Here is a 22,392-nt window from a genome sequence, read left to right on the forward strand (position 1 = left end):
AACCTGATTTGCAAATAGAACTTATTCCTTTTATTAAAATATTTTTAAAATTGTAGTTGCACACAATATCTTTATTTATTATTTTTATATGGTGCTGAGATCGAACCCAATGCCTCACAGGTGTGAGGCAGGCGCTCTACCACTGAGCTACAGTCCCAGGCCTTATGCCTCTTTTAAATATACTATAGATACCACATAAACTTATTCAATGTAATTTGCCAACCCCCTCCCCCAAACAGAATCCAAGTATTTTCTTCACTTAGGTGCTCTGCTGTCTAAGTTATCCTTTTAATCTTAATGAAGTTATATCAGGAAAGGATTTGATTAAAACACATTATAAAATGTATTAGGGAAAAAATATTGCCTCTCAACACTGAAGTAATGCATACTCCATAGAGAAAAACTACCTGCAGGGTATAAGCTAAACAGTCATCACTTAGAAATTAAGATAGTGATGTTAAATTAAAATGTAGACAACACCTGAAAAATTACTGAACAGACAAAGCCAGTTAGGCTTCATAAGTGACTTTAACTTTTAATATAAGCAAAACTTAAACTGAGATATTTCTTATAAATGCCTATATTAAAGAAAAATGAACCTTAATGCTAGCCAATATGAAGTCATCATTCTGATGCATATAATAAGGGACTCTGCAGCAGGATAGACCAAAGAAGGCAATTGTATACTGTAACCCATCACATATTCTCTTTGCTTTACTTCCATGGTCACTCTATAAAATGTCTTCCCCTGTGTTCCCTCAACACAACCTCTGAATTACTTCTGGTTTGGAGCTGCCTGATTCATGAATCACTGTTGGCCCAAATAAACTCTTTGTTTTATTGTGCCACAGTCTATGTTAAACAACTATTTCCTATGTTTTCTTCAGTGAGTTACTTGTTAGTCTTTCCCCAAAAAGTTATGTCTGCTTTTAGCCAGCACCATGAGAATCATTCAAAAGAGGGCAGGTGGAAGGTATTACTGTTACTACAAGACTTTAATTGAAAAACACTTTCTAAAATATTCAAAAATTACCCCATATCCCACTGGTTATTTAATATACAGCAGTATGCAATATCAAAGTGTTTTGATATAAATTATATATAAAGTATACAACATAATTTGATACATATATACTCTGTGTAATTATTATAATCAAACTAACAGCTATCATCTCACATAGCCTTTTTGTACTTATGTTGAAAATACTTAAGATATACTATTAGCCAATTTCAAATACACCATACATAATGTTGTACCATGATCTCCAGAAATCACTTAGGTTATAATGGAACTTTTGACAAACATCTCCCCATTTCCTTTACTCCCTAACCCTGTTACCAACCATTCTACTGTTTTTATGAGTTTGACTTTTTTAGATTCTACAATTTTTGTCTCTATGTGGCTAGTTTATTTCACTTAGCATAATGTCCTCTAGGTTCACCATGTTGTTGTATAATCAGAATTTCCTTCTTTATATTTTCCCATCCCACATTCTTTTATCCATTCATCTGCTGATAGACATTTAGGTTGACTTGATTATCTTGGTTATTATGAATAACATTGCAATGAATGTGGGAGTACAGCTATCTCTTCAAGAAAGTGATTTCCTTTCCTTTGAATATTACCTAGAAGCAGGATTTCTGGATCTTATGGGAGTTCCATTTTCAAATTTTTGAGGACCTTTCATACTGCTTTCCATAATGGCTATATCAATTTATTTTCCTACCAATAATATATAAGGTTCCCTTTTCTTCACAATCTCATCATTTGTATGTGTTTCTGTTTTGTGCTGACATAATAGAATACCACAGACTGAGTAATTTATAAAGAACAGAAATTTATTTTTTACAGTTCTGGAGGCTGGGAAGTCAACATAGATCAAGGAGCCAGCATCTGGTGAGTCTTCTTGCTGTACCATAGCATGGCAAAAGACGTCACATGGGCAGGAGAGAGAGAGGGAAGAGAAAAGAGGGCCCAAACTCATTATTTTATAAGGAACCCACTCTCTTTGATAATGGACTCATCCTCAAAATAATGATATTAAACCATTAATGAGGGCAGAGCCCTGATAATCTAATCATCTCTTAATGGTCCCACCACTTAACACTATATCAAGTTTCCAACACATGAACTTTGGGGGATACATTGAAACCACATAGCATTATCTTCTGACTTTCATAACAGCCATCCTGAGAGTTGTTAGGTGATGTTTCACTGTGGTTAGATTTTCATTCTCTGGTGATTAGTGATGTTGAGCACCTTTTCATATACCTGTTGGCCACTTGTATATGTTCTCTGGAAAAACATCCTTTAAGGTCCTTTGCCCATTTCTTAATTGAGATATTTGGAGGGGTTTGCCACTGAGTTTGTATATTTTGGACATTATTATATTGCACATAGGGTTTGCAATTATTTTATCATTTCAAAGGTTTCCTTTTTATTGTTGACTGTTTCCTTTTCTGGGCAGCTTTTTAATTTTATGTAGTCCCACTTGTTTAATTTTGCTTTTGCTGCCTATGCATTTGGTGGATATCCAAAAATATCACTGCCTGGACCAGTATCAAGGAACTTGTCCTCTCTGTTTTCTTCTAGGATTTTTAAGGTTTAAGGTCTTATTAATGTCTTTAATCCATTTGAGTTGATTTTTATATATGATATAAGATAAAGGACTGATCTTATTTGTTTGCATGTGAATGTCCAAATAAAATACTTATTCAACAAGGATTCTGTCAACTCCAGGTTTAAATAAGTGAGGAGAGGAAGCTTTATCAATTCAAAAAGATTTAAAATCACTTTTAGTTCTCTTCTTCAGAGAGAACTACACATATATACCTATTTACTATGCATATGTAATATACATATTAAAACATAAATGTGAGTAACAGTCTGTTTAATAAAACCTAAGGTATCTATGGAATTACTATAAGAAATTACTTTTGTACCTAGCTTTAGACTGAATGATTTACAGCAACTCCCTTAATCCTTAAGTTGCATATTCATTGCTGTATTTTCCTTTAACTGCTGTCACTTAAATTGCCATGCAGAATAGGGCAAATCAGGGTCAGTTTATATAAGCGGCATCAATCTGAAGAACTTCATCAACCTTTATTTCAAGGCATTATGCAAAGAAAACTGACATTAAGAGAGCCTTAACTGACAGCAAATGAAATCAATCAGCAAATCACTAAGCCATAATAAACTCACTCAATTTGTAGATAACCCTTCCTTTTCCAGGTCTTCACCTAGGCAGTCCATCAAAAACTGTTTTTTGTCCAAGTAGCTAAAATGAATAGCTCTTCTGGTTGAAGCACTTGAAAGTTCAAGTGCTCACAGGCTTCAGTCTCTCAATAATAAGCATTAAAAGGTATTATCTAGTAAGGTTACAGTTTACTTAAAAACAGGCTTCAAAATGAAAAAAAAAGACAAAGGGTTAAGTTTAGGATTTAGTTTTTGCCTCTTAATATTAATAAAAAATTATATTCATATAATTCAGCAGCTCTTCTACTTATAGCCATCTAGAACTTAGTTTAAAAAAAAACAATTTGTACTGCAATATGCTTTGTCATTTTTGTTTTTTCCAAACACACTAAAGTGCATTTCAAACATTTTATATATAGGCAAATACTGTCACATTTCACTAAGTTGGATTTGAAGCACACACACCCCACCACCAATAAAAGGGCAGAAATAAAGGTACAAAATGGTTTAAAATATGAAAACAGTATATTAATTACTTCATATAATAATTAAAAATAGAAGTATTGGCTGAGCGTTCACTACCTACATTTTGGCAATGACTTTACACTCAACTAGAAGGAAACACTGAAACTGTTGAATATTTTATTCTTTTGAAGGAACATGTTGAATACATCATCAATCAGAAACCACGAAAAATCAAAACACTAAAACATTCTTCAATGTAACTGGGTCACTATTCCTGAACCCAGACCTTCTGTAGTTCAGTCCAACGTGGCTTATGTTAATAAAGCATTTTCTAATGTAAAAAACACCTTCATAGGCACATTATCTTATCTGATCTCACCACAATCCTGTGAGCCAAAGCAAGACAGGCTTCACTGTCACCATTTACAGATAAGGAAATGGCAGCTCAGTGCCATTAAGTGACTTGCCAAGGTGGTTAAATTACAGAGCCAGGACTTTAGTCCAGACATTCTGACTCTCCACGTTTTCTCAAATACTACCTTACTGCCTCTTTCCCCAGAAAATGTAATTATTTTATCTTTTCCAAATACTATGTTGTTAAAAAAGTAATTCCTATTCTGATCCACATGTTTCCAGCAAACTCAGTGACATACAGAAAACTGTGCAGATTCATGGTTGCCAACTTCCCTAAAATCTGATTTACTTGCTTGTCTTTTAGAAGGGCAAAAAACTCAACCTGGATATTGAAAACTAAGCAATCTTACACCTGAAAAAGGAATATTTATATGCCAATTATTTAAAGGGAAACAACTGTAAAAAATTTTGTATGCTACTTATTTTTCAAAGTACTTTCATACACATCATATAATCTTCCTAATCATTCCAAGATGCACCAGAGCAGGTATTATTGTCTCCATTTTACAGAAGAGGAAACTAACAGACTGAAAGAATAAAGAGCTAAGAGCTCACAGAAAATAGTGATTCTAGGATAAAACTCCTGTGGCACTTTTGGCACCCCAAGGATGACAATCCATATTCATCCTTAACAAGAAAGGACAATGTTGTATTCCACAAGAAAAAGATCACCATTGTATAAAATAATGAGAGCTCACCCTACCTGTGTAATTTGTATCTAGAGGAGAATTTCATCTGTGCTATAGAGAGTCTTACTACTTTCTTGCAAAGTTGTATAATCTTTTCAACCTTCTTCAATAATGGTTCTGATTTTGTTTTCCTATTCTTCCTTGTAATAAACAAAGGAAGAAATTAAAAAAAATAGAAAAAGGACTTTATGAATCAACCAAGTTTCTGAAGAATTCTTACCAGATTATACTTGGTATTAGTTCAGATCATGGATTACAGGTCATTCCCTCAGAGGATGTAATTCAGCATGTAAGGTAAAGAAGTTGAAAGTTATAAGATTCTTCAAATTTACAGCAAAAGGTTTATAAAGATGCAATTCCTTGCCCTCATAAGTCATCTTTTCCTTTGCAAAAGGCAAAGAGAAATGAAAGTCCTGGGGTCAAGAGCCAGGGTAGGTAGGAAAACAAAGTACTGGTCTGAAATATAAGCCATGATGAAAAATATAAAATGTCTCATCTGTTAAATAAAAAAAACAATAACTTTATAGAAGTAGTAGCTTTAACAGATATGTTTTTAACTATTAGTAAGCAATACTATGTTTCAACAATGGAATTAAAGAAAAAATACTTTATTACAATAAATCGTTTAAATTAAAATGTGGGGACTGGGGCTGGAGTTGTGGCTCAGTGGTAAAGTGCTTGCCTAGCACATGTGAGGCACTGGGTTTTTTTTAACCATATTAAATAATAATAATAATAATAATAATAAATACAATAAAGTTATTTTTAAAGTGTGGGAACTAAGGAAAGAATGGTAGCATATATCATCTGGTAAAATCTGTATTTATTGACAAGAAAGATATCCATGATATGTTATTAGGTTTATACTGTGTAAGGCTTACAAAACTGTATGACCTGATTACTGTTCAAATACAAGTAAAATGTGCACATAAGGTTATATCTGTGGCTGAAAATAACTAGAATAATATGTATTAAATGTTAATACTGGTTGTCTCTAGCAAAATTTCAAATGATCTTATTCTATACTCTTCTGAAGAGTATGATTTTTTATTGTCAAGATCATGTATAATTTTTGATAATTAATATTAGTAAATTTTGTGTCAAATTATGTTAAGGCAAATGCCATTATATACCTGAGTCATTATACTATCATAATACTATAATTTATATGTATAATACTAATTACCAAAGTAATCAAAAATTTTAATCAGGTATATTATATTTTTTATTTAAAAGCAGTATTTGTTATATTTAACAAGATTTTCATTCAAAATGGCTCCTTTTCATGTTTAAAAAGATGATCAGTGTTCTGAAAATTCACTATGTACATGGGATAACACAAAGAATAAAAATAATAAGATGAAATAATCTTAAATGAAATTGCCTAATGTCTCTTTAAATTCTAAGTATGCCAAAAATGTAGAAATTTCTTGTAGAACAATTAGAAGGTTGTTGCCTTAAGGACTGCAACATAAAACACATGTAAATATATTTTCATTCTCCAACAGTTTAGGTACTGATATCATTTATCTCATTCCTCTGTACATAAAAAAATTATAATAAAATTTCCTGCAAGATGTTCTTTATGATTTATCTATATACAAAAAAAAAGCTCTAAGAAATGTATACACCTGAAAAATGAGAAGAAAGTCTCCCAAAAGTCATGAATATAACACATATAAAAACCATTCTAAGTAAGGACCATGTAATGACATTGTGGGTTAGAGTGATTAAAAGATTACTATATTTACAGGGAAGACTCTGTTGTTTAAATCTTCATAAATAAATGGTTTCACAATGAAGACTCTCTAATGAAGTGTTTATAAACATACACTTACAAAATATACTACAGTTTCAGAGGTATTGATATTTTGCACTAAGCTTTAAACACTTCAATGAGATGGTTTGGGAGACACTTTTTTAAAGTAATGTGGACCTAGAAGTAAAAAATACACATATATAGCAAGGTTTCTTGAACTTGCATGTCTTAGATAAAAGCAATCTTTCCAAATGTCTGAAATCAAGAATTTCATTCATCCATATATACTGAGAGACTCAGGGCCTCCTCTATGCAAATATAGTTCTGAGCTCTGAGGACACTGCAGTGAACAAGACCACATTCCTGATCTCATAAAGCTTTCATACTAGTGAAGAGCTAACAAACACTGAGTATTTGCAATGTATCTGTAGTAACAGACTGGAAGCATTTCCAATGGAATAACCCATTTAATCACCACATAAATGCTATGAAATAGGAACTTTATGTTCATTTTAGAAATAAAGAACCCAAACAGAAAAGTAACTTGTCCAGTTAATCCTCCTTTGAATTTCTATTCTTCCTAATATTTCTACACAAATGAAACTGTATTCTACCAGAAAGGCCCTATCTTTATTCTTCTCCTCTCAGTCATCTTAAAAAACAAACAAAAGCCAGGCATGATGGCACAAGCCTTTAATTCAAGCTACTCCAGAGGCTGAAGCAGGAGGACAAGTTCAAGGCCAGCCTCAGCAACTTAGCAAGAGAGACACTGTCTCAAAATTTAAAAAATAAATAAATAAATCAAAGAACTGGGTAGCTCAATAGTATAGTGCCCCTAGGTCCAATCTCCAGTACCAAAAACCAGTAAGCCATAGTTCACAGAAGACTGAATGGCATGATTAAAAGCATGAATGGACATGTTATCCTGCTCAATGGATATATGACTTTGGTGTTTTACTTCGTCTTAATAAACTTTGGTTTCTTCCTTTGTGAAATGGAATAAAAGCAGAGCACCAATCATCCTCAAAATTATTTGAAGAATTAAATGAGATTGTAATGTATGTTCTTAAGCAAAGTAATAAGCATAAAGCATTCTATAAATGTTAGCTATTATTAGTTTTTATTTAATGATTATTTGTTTTTAATCAGTGATGGGGATGAAGACACAAACATTTATTGATTGCCTGCCAATATTTGCCAAATATTACCAGCATTCTAGATTATAATTGTGTTAGTTAAGTTTTAATTGCTATGACAAAATAGTGAAAAGAACAACTTAGAGGAGGAAAAGTTTATTTTGGCTCATGGTTTCAGAGGTTCAGTTCATAGAGGGCCAACTGTATTGCTTTGGGGCCTAGGGAAAATATCATAGTGAAAAAAACACGGTAAGAAATGCTGCTCTACTGGTCATGGTGAACAGGAAGTATGAGGGCAAGGGAAGAGGCCACAGGGAAGAATGATCCTTCCAGGGCACACTCCCAGTGACCTACCGCCTCTACCCATGTCCCACCTGCATAAAGTTACGACCCAGTTGGCCTATCCAAACTAGGATGGTCTGATTAGATTACAGGTCTTGAAATCTAATCATGTCACCTGTAAATATTCCTACATTAATACTGGAACTTTGGGGGGACACCTTATATCCAAACCACCACAATAATTATTGAAGACAAAAAAACATAATTTAGAGCATAAGATAATGAAAAAGAAGCATTACCTTTATAAATATATGCAGAATATTTTTTATTACAAAGTCATAGCATACTGGCCCTTTCAGCTAAAGCTATGTGATCTAATCTGGGTGTTTTTATTTTTATCCATATTGCAGTGAAAGTCTGATATACTATTATTTGGGACATGAAAACATCAAGATAGTCATTCAAAACCTTCCAGAGGAGCTTAGACACCAAAGACAGGGCCTCACTGGAAAATCATATTACATGAAAAAGTAAATAGGAAGCTAAAATAGATTGCATTTGATGAAATTATTTAAAGCTTTTTAAAGAAAGAGGGAAAAGTAAAGGAACCAAATGGTAAAGTGTGGAGAAAAAGATTCCTAAATAACACTTACTGGAAATGTAAAACACACACACACACACACACACACACACACACACACAACTTAAAATAACAAAACAAGCTACTTTTCTTACTGGTCTTTACAAGGAGACTCTGTGCTGGGCTCAGTGCTCTAGTTTACATGCATCATTTCATTCCATCCTACCACAAGCCTGAGAGACTGGAAGCATCATCCTTTTTGTAATTAGGAAACTGAGGCAAAATGCTAGCAGATCTGAGAGACAAGTTGAACTGAATTTTCTCCTGTAGGAAAGCATCAGTTATGTGCTTTTCTAGGCTCAGAGAGAATAGGTAATCCATGCACCTTCTTCACCTCTCAGTAGTGTTCCCTCGTCTTTCTTCCATCCAAGACTATACCTATAATAAAGCTTGCCCCACTGGAAAAGAGAAAACTCCAGCTCCTACTGCTCTAAATGACAGCTGTGCAGGTTGGGCAAATGCTTCATACGTTGCCACACCCTACACAGTGATCCTCTCCTCATCATCAAAGGTCACACACACAGAATAGTACATCAGCACAGCCTCAGAATACAAAGCTAAACAAAAACTGAATTCCTATATTAGCAAGTCTAAAAGACATCTGCAGTCTCATATTTCTTATAGCACTACTCACAAAAAACAAGATATGGAATCAACCTATGTTTCCATCCATGAATGAATAAAGAAAATGTAGTATGGATACACAATGGAATATTATTCAGCAATAAAAATGAATAATGCCCTGTCATTTATAGGAGCATAGATGAGCCTGGAGGACATTCTCTTAAGTGGAATAAATCAGGCACAGAAAGATAAATACCACATGTTCTCACTCATGTGTGTAAATTAAATGAGTTGACCACACAGAAATAGAGAGTAGAATAGTGATCGCGGGAGGGGGGGGGGTGTTACAGAGAGAGGTTGGTTATCAGATACAAAAATACAGTTAAGGGAATAAGTTCTACTGTTTTATAGCATAATATGGTAATTCTAGTTAATTCCAGTTAATTTATTGTATATTTCAAAATAGCTAGAAGAAAGATTTTAAATGTTCTCAACACAGAAATAATGTTTGAGGTGATATGTGTGTATACATATATATACACAGATATAAACATAAATTATCCTGATTTAATCATGATGAATTGTATACATGTATCAAATATCAGTGTGCCTCATAAATATGTACAATTTAAAAAATATATTTTTTAGTTGTAGATGGACACAATCCCTTTATTTTATTTGTTTATCTTTATGTGGTGCTGGGAATCATACCCAGTGCCTCACACATGCTAGACAAGTGCTCTACACTAAGCCACAACTCTGGCTCCAGTTTTTATTTGTTAGATAAATTTTTTAAATACTGAATTCCTGAATAAGTAGCCACAGCACAAATACAGACTTTTATACTGCAAAAGGTAAAAAGTACATTTTCATACTATTAGTCTATCAAATGGAAACAGTTTTTATCCATAAATTGTCTAAAACACAACACAAAACTTGACCTACATCACATAGAGATGCATAATTAATATTTTAAAAATGGAAGAAAAACTATTACAGATTTCCGAGATTTGATGCTTAGCATTTACCATATGTGTCTAAATCCTTTAGTGTGAGATTTACTAGTTCGACTTTGCAGTCAACTACTTTTAGACTTAAATCCAGGCTCTAGAGTCTGCCATTTACTTGTGTTGATCTGAAGAGAGTTACCTGTTGTGGTGGTGGTTTGTCCACTGTAAAATGGAGACAGAGACAACTATCTTATAGGCCCAGTATGAGAATTAAGACATATTGTAGTGTCTGGTACATATTAAGTTTTTACTGAAATGGCAGCTATTATTATTGATTGTCTTCTAATTTTCTAACTATAATATATATTATAGCATGTTATTGAAAAACTTAACTAAGCATTTAGATACACAGAATTATTTTTATCAGAACCTGGAAGAGATGGTAATTTTAACTGCAGGTCTCTTACATTTCCTTCTTGCTATTCACAGACACCAGAACCATAAAGAGTTCATGCTCTGCCCCGCAAAATAGCATTCCTAGGAATCGGCTTCCTTTCAAATTACTAAAACCTAGTTTGGGAGAAGTCTTCATTTATGAATTATGACAAATACGAAGCCCAATGAAATTCTGAATCAAGATAGCCAAGTAAAGAACTATTTTTTAACCTCTAGAAAAATCTCAAATCACATAGTATTTATGGTTTCAGTGAATTCTTATAAATACTAGTTAACATATTTAAAATAAACATTTTAATTTTGTCCTTAATAATAGTACAGGATTCTATCCTATAAAATAAAATGAAAATATTTTATGCTTAGTTGTGGATGGATGGATGGATGGATGGATAGATAGATAGATAGATAGGCATAATGAAAGACTCAATGAGTATTTTTTTCTTTGTAGAGCATTAATTTAGGAACTAATAACAGATTAAATTAGGGTATTGAGCATGTAAAAAAGTGAACACAGATCCACATGGACTCACATTAATTTTGTAAAAAAATTAAAATTCCACAGGGTCATAAATTGAAGAATAAAAAATATTATTTTAAAATTCAAAACAAGGACTGAGTTTTAAGAGATATTTCTCTTTGAAACACATGGGAAAACCTGGAGTGCTAGTGAATGAGGACAACTCTTTTGGCATATCAGTCTTCCTATAATTTACATAACATGGATAACTTCTAATGAAGGTATGGATATTACAAGGAGAGTAACACATGCGGAATTTAGTCTTTTCTAATGAAAAAAAAAAAGAGTTTAAGGAAAGTCATTTTCACAAAAGTACAATAATGACACAGAACAGAATATCTAAACATTTGAAAATGAATGAAAATAAGTTTCTTTATTAAGTCTATTTTAAAGTTATATGAAGTTTTATGAGTTGGTGTTTTTGAGTTTACAAATAAAATGACCTGGTTTGCACATATTATAATACTTTATAAAACTAAATGTTAAAGGCTAAAGTAGTCTTCAATACAATACACAGTTAGGTTCTAGTTTCGTTGAAATTAAATTGCCACATTAGAATGTTGGACATATTCTGGATTTAACATTGAAAATTTTCAGGCATTTGTCTTAGTAACTTTAATATAAAGTGATTTAAAACAGCAAGAGCAACAAATAGAGACTAGCTTAAAGAGATAACTGTTTAGTGTCTTATTGTCCACCACTGATAGGAAAGTATGTTCTTTTAACACTGCACTTTGCTGTAAAATACACATTTTTTCCTTTGTAAAAATACTTTTCTGGATTCTTTTAATAGGCTAGTTCTAGGCTTTTAAAAAAAAAATCTATGTGTGAACTATACTGCTACATAATAGAAGAAAAATTTATTTGCATCTCCTTTAAATTATTCACAATACTTCTAGGCTTTCATTCTCTCTAGTTAGTGCAATTTATTTTTCTATATGTCTCAGTAGCAAACAATGTTATTTAGACTCTAACCTGGCATGCTACAACCTCTGGCCCGCCCTTGAGCCCCTCCATTGCAAAGGTCTCCAGGTGCAGTTTGGGTAGCTGCAGGGTGAAGTCATTCCTACTTGCTGCAGTCCGTGACAGCGAGATCTGATCTCTGACCTAAAGGGAAAAAAACAGCATCAATGGTAATTCCCCTTCAGACACATTAACTGGGATGAACTGGGTCCCCTTGAGCCCACTGAGTGGACTTGCATTGATCGCTGGACCTGAAATCCATGAATAAATTTAGGACTAATTGATTTTTCGTTGCAAATAAATCTCTAATTCAGAGTGCTGGGGGAGAATGTTAAGAAGAAAAAGCATCCTCCTGCTCAAAATGAAGAAGGGGAAGAAGAGTCACTGGAGCTCTTCTGATCAAGAGGTTTTGAATTATTTTTTCACAGTTCCACCCTGAAAATAAAAAGGAAAGAAAAAAACACATTCAAAAAATCAAAAGCAAACAACAATCTCCTTAATTATTATTACTTTCTTAATAATATTTTTAATTGATATTAACTAATATATTAAACCAACAGTTATTAGGTTTCTTCGAAAAAGAAAAACTTCACTAGTATGTACCTTGGAATAAAAACAAATATACTCAACACAAAAGGATACTTAAAAATATACAAATAAGAGGTTTGTTTACCCTTTTTACTCTTCTAAAATTCTAAGATTTTATTAAATGTGAGTTTTAACAATGAAATACATATAACTCAACTTGGTTGCACAACTTCCTTGAAAGGTAAATGAGATAAAATCAGTAGTATTTGTACTATAATTTAAGTATTCAGAAAGGTAACAATACAAGCACTTCACAGACACAGGAGAAACACCAATTCTCCAGCCAGAATGAAATAATAGGCAGTTGATATCACACTGCCACCTACTGGACAAATTAGGAAATGCTCCTGAGTTGGAGGGAAATGCTCAGAAACAGGTATTTGGGATTTTAATTTCCAAATTTAAGGAAAGCCTTATTAATAAATCCACTGTCTATCTTGTAATTAGGAGAAGTAAGCTTTAATTTTTAAACATACAGTTTAATTACACTACTTTTCATATACAGGCATGTTTTCTAACTTCTAATGCTTGAATCTGTTTTTAAAAATTTAGTTCTTTGCTACCATATATTTGATAAATATTATACAATTATCTTTCAGACACATGAGAAAACAGTTCTTTATGAGATAGCAAAGATCAAGAATGGAGATAATTAAAAAATAACATTAACTACCCAAATAAATGTATTTATATCTCTAGTTTTATCTGAGCAGCTTCAAATGTAACTTGGCAATAATGTAAGGTTTAAAAAAAAATTCCATTTTCCTATTTTACTTCAGCAGCCTATAAAACTGCTTGAATTGTTTTTTAATATATGAATTACATTACATAAATATCTCACAAAATTATCATACTCCAAAGCATTTCCCTAAACCAGCAAACACAAACATTATGAGATTTTTAATTGTTCATGCTATCTATGGGTATAAGAATCTTTATATTTCCCAAGTTGATCTCAAGACTTCCTGTCAATACATGAATGTGAAAATGTATACTGCAAAATATATTACAATGAAAATTTTATAATAGAGTGAGTACTATATGAACACTAGAGTTCCAATTCAGACTATATATTTATCTGTAACATTTTCCAGAGTCTTCAATTAGGATGAGAATGCTACTAAACTTACTTAGCATAACAAAGCAAATCATATTGTACAATATAATATATGTACTTTAGATTTCATATTTTATATGTATGGATACTTTCTCTCTTGCTTTTTTGTCACCAATGTGCACTCAGATAAAAGAAAACATTAATGTGGATTAAGGTACTGAGAATTTATCAACATCAAACCACTAGTGTTTTGCCTTCTACCCTTCTGAACCATAGTCAATAGATCTAAATATTTTACTGCACCCTGGCCAATTCATTGTTTGATGTTTAAAAACTCACCCAGAATCAAAGAAAATTTATTAAATTTGAGCCCCCAAATGAGATACTATTAGCTTTGAAAGTCAAGTTTAACTGCGATATTGATGATTCTCTTTTTTCTGTGACAAAATTCACTAGGGAAATCCTGGATGTCAAAGTACAAAAGCAGATTGCTAATGCGGGTTGGGGGAGGCACCATAAGCAATGTAGGTATAACCCACTACACAGTTCAAGCACTGGAGGTCCTTTAACATGATTAAAATCAGGCGTCATACTTCACCCATGAAGCTTGACATACAGTAAACAGTAAGCCACATTTTATATTCTCTAAATAACCTCCGAGCAATATTAAGCACTTTACACACTTAAGTGCATTTGGCACTTAAAATTATGATTATTGTCATTTTAATATTTTTACTATGACATCACTTAATTTGCCAAATAATTCTTTGTATTAAATTTATTAAAACCTTCAAATGCAGCTGTTTTTTTAATATACCTAATGATGGACATTGTAATTAAGAAAGCTATTTGAATAATATGCATGTATTTAAGGTTTTTCTGGTTGTTTAGAAGTGGGGTTTCACCGTGTTCCTCAGGCTAACATTGAACTCCGGGTCTCATGATCCCTCTGCAGCAACCTCTTAAGTAACCAGGACCAGGAGTAGCTGGGACCATAGGCATGTGCCATCATGCATGGCTTAATATGCATGTGTTAATACTTTTGTTTAGCTATAAATTTTCTGTTGAAAGTTGGCAGTGCCTTCAAGAGACAGTGACCTAAGATAAATAACAGATGAAGTATCACAAATATTCCTACAAAAACTGTAAGAGTTTTTCTCCATTTTTAAATGAAACAAATCTTGAGAAAAGGCATCTAAAGTGTTCTACAAATATTTCTAGAAAACATTTTTTTAAAAAGTCTTGAAAAGGAATTGTCTAGAACTTCTTTTAATTTGATGAAAAAAAAGAGAATGAAAGCATCATGTTGAGAGAATACAAATAACTGACACTAGGACAAGCAAAAATATAATGGAGCAGGCAGGAAAGAGGATAAGGAAGAGAAAAAGATAAGGGTGAAAAGGAAAATCTGTTCAGAAAGAATGCAAAAGGCAAGTCTGAATTTCAGGGTGTGAACAAGGACAACCAGGGAACAAATCAACACAGAGCAGGAAGAAAGGACTCTCATCTTGCTGCATTAAGTTTGTTTATGAAAAGATAGAACAGGAAGGCTCCTAACCGAGCAACTAAAATATTTTTTGACACAGCAATCTGTATACGGGGTAAAAATGGGAGTTCATAACCCACTTGAATCAATCTGTGAAATATGGTATATTAAGAACTATGTAATGTTTTGAACAACCAACAATAAAATAATTTAAAAAAAAAAGGAATGTGGAATCTCTTTAGGAAACACTGCCCACTAGACCAAAAAAAAAAAAAATATATATATATATATATATACACACACACACACATATATATATATATTCTTTTCAAGAATGAGAATATAAAGCAAACTCCTTATTGCTAAAATTTTTGGGATAATATTAGAAGAGTAAAATTATATTTCCTAAAAGAAAAAGTAAGTTCACCTTTTAAAGTTCATACTCTAACATGAATTTGATAAAAAAACAACTATAAGTCACCTGCCATAAATAAAAATCATAATCTGAAAAGCCCAGCCTTTAATTCTACTTACAACACATCACTATTCATCTTAAAAACAAGATTCTATATCCTTTCACTCCTATTTATTTATAGATGTCAGTGGTAAAAACATATATACAATATTTTCTACTTCAAAATGTCTTAATAATTCATTTTTAAATATAATGAATTTTTCCATAGACTTTCGCATATAAATCTCAACTATCAATTTTTATACATTCTTATAACAACCTATAAAACTGTACAATTTCTTAATATTTTAAAAAGAATAAAAAACAATAGCTCTGAGCTTTTTATTTTTAGAAAGAGCAGTTTAGTTTCATCCTTTCTTGGTACTTCCTTTTAAAAGATATTTCTAACAGGTCATAGGAAACAAGAGACATATAGAGAGAAAAATAAATGAAATTTGCTCAAAAATAAAAATATTATCATGGAAAATAGGTATTTCAAGAGATATCTTTTAAAATATACTGTATTATAATAATTCAGTTTCACAAGACCCATAAGATACATACTTATGAATCTATTCCTATTCCTCTGATTAACCTTTACTAACAAGTCATCAATCTGTTTTCTAATTTTCTGTACTTGTACCATAATACCAAAAAAAAAGTTATTTTTGCTATATATAACAACTATGAAGTTAGTCATTTCTGGAAAAATTGCTCAGCTCTTAAAATGTGAACCTCCATCTTTTATCCTGCACAGCTATAAATCTCCCTGGAATTTTTTAAAACATCAAACAACAGATGGCAAGACTGAAGAAGTAAAGATTGTATGTAAAAACTAAAATAGACTCAAGAACACGTGTAAGAAGATATATACTTTGCCTGAATCTTGAATGCCTGGGAAAAACAACTGATAACAGGGCTTTACATCATACTCTTATTAATTTGTCTAAAATTTTATTTACTTCAACCTAGTATGGCTTCAGGGGCTTCACAATAACCTTTTACCAGAAATATTCCAATACAAATAGAGACCTCTACAGTATTTCCTACAATCATCCTGTGTACACCATATATTTGCCTCCATGTTTCTGCCTTCCTTTGTCCTATTCCCTTCTTTGTGCATTCTTTCGCTACCAATAATCCTTATTGTTTTACCTTCTCCTTTTTACTTTATTTTCATCCTACTAGAGCAGAGTAGATGCTACTTTTCAGCCTTCACACCAGAGAGCAGTGTGTAGTAGGCATTACGACCCAGGTACCAAACTAGCCCACCTATTAAGTTTTATTGGAGCACAACCACACCCATTTGTTTACCTATCACACATAATCCCTTTGCTGCTGCAATGGCATAGGTGAGTAGTAAGATAAATGCTATATGGGTCCCAAGCCTAAAACATTTATTGTCTAGACCATTATGGAAAAAGTTGTTCAGCTACTGTCCTAAAGGTACAGAAGCAAACACAGTATTTGCTACCACCCAAAAAGCCCATCTAAGTTGTTATTCTCTTGCAGAGATCTACAAATAATTTCTAAGTCAATCAATCTTGTATCACCAACACAGGTGCCATCTCAGAGACACTTTCTGGATCCTTTTTTCTAAGCATTTTATGATATGAGTGTACCAATTCTGACATATTTTCAAATATTACATGGTCTAGTACACAACTTGACTGAGCCTAACTTTTCTGGCACAGCTACTGACCACCTATTGTAATAACTAATTAACAGATAATCTGGTTAAACAATTATAACAGGCACACTAGAGAGGCTTATATAAATACAAAGAGAAGGAAGCCAGCCAGAGTTAACCACTTTGTAATAATATTAGAAGCAAGGAAGACACTATGCATAAAGAGGCTCTTAAGAACATGATCAGACAAGAATATCATCCAAGCTCATGGAGTCTACAGTGCAGAAAAACAAGAAAATAATTTTTAAAAGATATTTAGACAGTTCCAAGATTCTGATATGTACCCAGTGATAGAAGGAGGGATTAAAGTATGGCAATGGAATGAAAATGACATCAGGAACTGAACAGTTATATCTAAATGGGTATTTCCCTTCTTTTCCTTTTTCTTAAGTACTTAATGAATTAAATGAACAGATAATTGTACTATTTGTTTGTAATAATATCACTAGTACTTCTTATATACTTCATACTTATCAAAGTACATTCCACATAATTCCACTTGATTCTGTTATCCACCTTGTGAATAGCTATTGCCATCCCTAATATGAGAATACTGAGTCCAGAGCATTTAACATCAAACAATAATGCCTCTTAATATCTACACATTGACCATTTATCGCTTAAGAAATTAAGATCTTGGTATTCATTCCATTTTCCTACCTAAAAACCATTATTTTCCCCACTCTGTCTTTTGTCCGGCAATATCAGCAAAAACAAAGTTCCATGAATGTGGTTTTGCAGTCAGCATTATTCTCCTCTAGTCTCCTAGTATCTTTGGGTATTCTCATTCATTCATGTGCTCATTCTCTTGTGCCCATGCTTGTGTGCACTTACTCTCTCTCTCTCTCTCTTGCTGTCTCTCTCTTTCTCACACACACACACACACTCCCTCTCCCTCTCTTCCTCTCTCTCTCTCTCTCACACACACACACACACACACACACACACACACACAAATTTTGCTGAGAAACTAGTTACCTGTGTAGCAATCATCCATATACAACAGTCACAATTTCACATGGAAGATCACCAAAAATTATGTCCCATGATGAATGCAATAGTTCCTGCTGTACTTTATGCCTACTAGCAAGAGACCTAGGCACTCTCTCCACAGAGGTAGGCACTCCATGGGCACTGCAGCAAGCATAAAAACTCAAAATTTGAAAATCAGGAGTGAGAAACTAGTGTTCTTTTGCTGGAAGATTATTTAACTTAACCATACAACTCTGGAGCAGGACCAGCTCCAGAATGCCAGCTGCTGTCATCAGAAAAGAAGGCAAAACCTGCCACCACAACCACCCTACACATTACAGTTACATCCCAATTATGGAACTAAAAAAAAAAAAACTGATCTCTTGAATCAAATTATGAAGCTGGCCACATACCAATTAAAGATCTGAAACACTGACCACTCCAATCAAATTATCAAGCTGGAAAATAGGGTGATTTAATCATGAACATCTTATAAAGACACTAGACAGACATGATACATCTGTGGTGTAGCTACATACCAAGAATACCCCTCACAAGCAGATTATCATGACCTTGGACTATTTTAACAAACACCAAAACCCACACTTAAGTACAGAGAAATGTATTTACAAATTGTTACAAGTCCTTCATATAGAGATACTTCCTATCCTAGGGCAAATTATTCCAAAAAAAAAATAAAGACAGATGCACAGTGAAATCAGTTATTTAGATCTGTTTAAGCTAAAAGCTGTTAAGCATATGTACATGACACTCTGCAGTCTCTTATCTTTAGTTGTCAAGGTTTTTAAATCCCTCTTGAGCTGGAGTACCATTCCTAGCTTGTCTAGGTCAGAACGACACTGAACAATATGAATGATGGCACACAAGAAGGCGAAATGGACAGAATTGTCATCATCAAGCCAGCTGTGTTAATACCTGTGTGTCCTGCACAGCTGATCTTCAGAAAACAGGATCAAAAAAATGAGAATGGAGAAGAGTTCAAAGATCACAAGTAACATTTAGAGAATCATTGATGAGCCACTAATTATTAGATTTTTAGAGGCAGAAGATCATATTTCAACTTCTAAAATACTGTCGGTTTCATAAATTAAAGATTATTCTGTGGTCTTTTTATTCCTTATAAATGCACTGAAAGCTAAAAATCAAAGATAATTATGTATTATTATATATTCTGTTCAACCATTTTTAAAATAAAACTATAAAATCATATTTAAATATTTGTCTATATGGTATATTCATCTGTCATATCCTGTTTGACTCTAGTCCATTCTACAATCCACCCTAAAACAGAAGCAATCTATGAAATAGAAGTAAACTAGCTGGTCCCTATAAATTCATTGTTAGCATATTTCTTTTTCCTATAGATATTCTTACATTGAATTTAAGCTTTCTCCTCTAGCTTTTGATTAGGCAAAGTAAATATAGATGTTAATTTTTAGCCATCAAAGCATGTAACAATAGCAGCAGGACTTCCAGTGGAATCTGAAAATGTCTTTAGTTATGTGATGGTAAAGTTTACTCATTCAACAAACATCCATTAAGTGCCTACTGGGTACCAGACATGGTAATAGATGCTGAGGATATAAAAATTAAGAAGACAGAATTCCATCCCTCAAGGACTTCAAACTTGAGTGGCATAATTAATCTCTCAAAGTACATTTTCTAGACTTCCATTTATCAATAATGTTTTGTTCCTCCTGTCAATTGGTATACCACCTTCTTTCCTTGCTAGAGTATTATGTTAATCAATCTCAGATACTAATCTTTAGCCCTAATTTTTCACCTGAGGTTCAAACTTTCATGTCCTACTGACTATTCCACATTACCTTAAACTCAGTATTTTTTAAACAAAACTCATTGTTGTCTCCCTTCTATGCGCTACATTAAAAAAAAAAAAAGCCCACTTCTTGTATTACTATCATTAATGGCCTGGTGCCCTTACAGGAATCATCTTTCCCTCTTTCTCAACCCTGTCATTTTACTGTTTCAGGTCCTTTCCTCAAACATCACCTGCCATCACTGTCCTAGTTCAAACCTTCATCTTACTAGTCTAACATTATAGAACTCCTAACAGAGTTCTCTATTCACAGACTCACAGTTCTTAAAACCATCTTCACTACTTCTTGTATCCAGTCTGCAGAATATGCTCTCAGAGCTCAAAATTCAATAAGGAAATCTAACCACATCACTCCCTGGCTTAAACCCCAGTTTACTCCCCACTGCCTCTGCAATAGCATTAAGGTTTTTAGCAGGTCAAAAACAAGTTCTTCCTTAACCTAACTTCTACTTGACTCATTGAACTTTGTTTCTTGTGCTCTCCTTGAATTTGAGGTTGAACTAGGACTATCTGGCTGCTTATGCTTTCCTGAACTTGTTCATGCTCCTCTCTCTGCCAGCATGCCTTTCCCATCTTTCCCCACACTTCAAGGACATTCTCAGGTATCAACTTTCTTTTAAGAAACCTCCAAGCAGTCTGTGGGTTTTATAAGTTTGTCCCATAGGGAAAAAAAAACTTTATCTACATGGACACTGAAGAGTATCTTACAGATGTATATTTGTTGTGGTAGGCTGGAATTATTTGTGTACGTTTGCCAAGGGAGACACAGTGTGTGTGTGTGTGTGTGTGTGTGTGTGTGTGTGTGTGTGTGTTGTGTGTGTGTTGTGTGTGTATGTGTATGTGTGTGTATGTGTGTGTGTGTGTGTGTGTGTGTGAGAGAGAGAGAATATTTTAAGCTAGTACAGTTCTTAGCATATTACATACACTTAAAAATATAGAATTAAGCCACTACATTGTGTTTTATGATGGGTAAAAGTTTTAAGTAATTTTACCAAAGAAGGAAAAACAAAAGGATATCAGCAAAAACTCCCAGGACTTCCCAATTATTGCTCCAGTGCCATTTCAGCTCAATAAACTTAAAACATTAATATATATCAGATCCTATTTTCAGGTTTCCAGATTGTGATTTTCTGTTTTATCTTTTAGTTATTATCTTCAATCAGCTTTTTTGGTCCTATGACAAAATACCAGAGAAAACTGACTTAAAAGGAGAAAAGATGTATTTTTGCTCACCATTTCAGATGTTTGAATCCCTCATCACTTGGCCCCATTGCTTTGGGCCTATGGTGTCACAGTATATCATGGTAGAGGAAGCTATGAGTTTACCACACAGTGGCTAGAATGCAGAGAGAGAGCCAGGGAGGGGCTAGTGTCTCAAAGTCCCCCTCAAGGGCACATTCTCAATGACTTAACTTCCATCCACTAGATCCCACCCACAAAGGTTCCTCACCTTCCAGTAGCACTCCAAGCTAGCAACCAAATCTTTAACATGTGGGCTTTGAGGAGACATTTAAGATCCAAACTATAACAACAATTTATAGAAATAGGAACTAGTATTTCTCAATGAATATTCATTAGTACTTTTAAAGTTCATAGTGTAAAATGATCATGCATAGGGAATTATGTGTTATAGTTAGTCCTTCCAAATTTGTAGGACCCAAGAAATTTCTAAAAGCATCAAGAATCTAGGCCTTCTGATAGTTCAATGATACATATAATTACTACAAAAAAAATAGTTTCATATTCCTCTTCACATTCCAATTTTACCAATATTCCCTTGATTGCATTCTCAAGTGTACTGAGGTATCTATTAAAGATTTTTTTAGTATCCAATAAATACTTATTTAATTTTATCACACTAACTCTAAATAATCCAGACATCACAGTATCCTTAAAATTATTATAATACAATTACTCTACTTTTCTTTTTCCTCCTACAAAATAGAAATACTTATGCATATTTGGAGATGCTCTTAATTTTAAAAAATAAAAAAATAAACAATAACTATTATCTGTAATACTGGAAGCCTGTTGGTAAAGCTATTAGAAAAATAAAAGTATATACTTTTACTGATTGATGTTGAAAAAATAGCAGAATAAGGAACTCCAAAGGTAAATCCCTCCAAAAAGCAGGAAAGTGGTAAAATTATCAAAGTCAATTTTTTTTTTCAGAATCTTGAAACTAATTCAAAGTTTACAGTACCCAGATGAAAGCTCAACCAGGAAAAACCTAAATCTTGGCATTTAAAGAAA

General features: G+C 33.1%; 1 protein-coding gene across 1 annotated transcript in view; it reads right to left on the minus strand.

Moving 5' to 3' along the window:
• CCDC171 (coiled-coil domain containing 171) overlaps positions 1-22,392 on the minus strand; it is a 387,757-nt gene that overhangs the window by 76,597 nt on the left and 288,768 nt on the right. Inside the window, exon 22 of the mRNA XM_081262194.1 lies at positions 12,047-12,178. Within this exon, the coding sequence (XP_081118320.1) occupies positions 12,047-12,178 (132 nt within the window). The remainder of the gene's footprint in view (positions 1-12,046; positions 12,179-22,392) is intronic.

Source organism: Spermophilus citellus, assembly GCF_964194105.1.
Source record: "Spermophilus citellus genome assembly, chromosome: 2".
Classification (NCBI taxonomy): domain Eukaryota; kingdom Metazoa; phylum Chordata; class Mammalia; order Rodentia; family Sciuridae; genus Spermophilus; species Spermophilus citellus.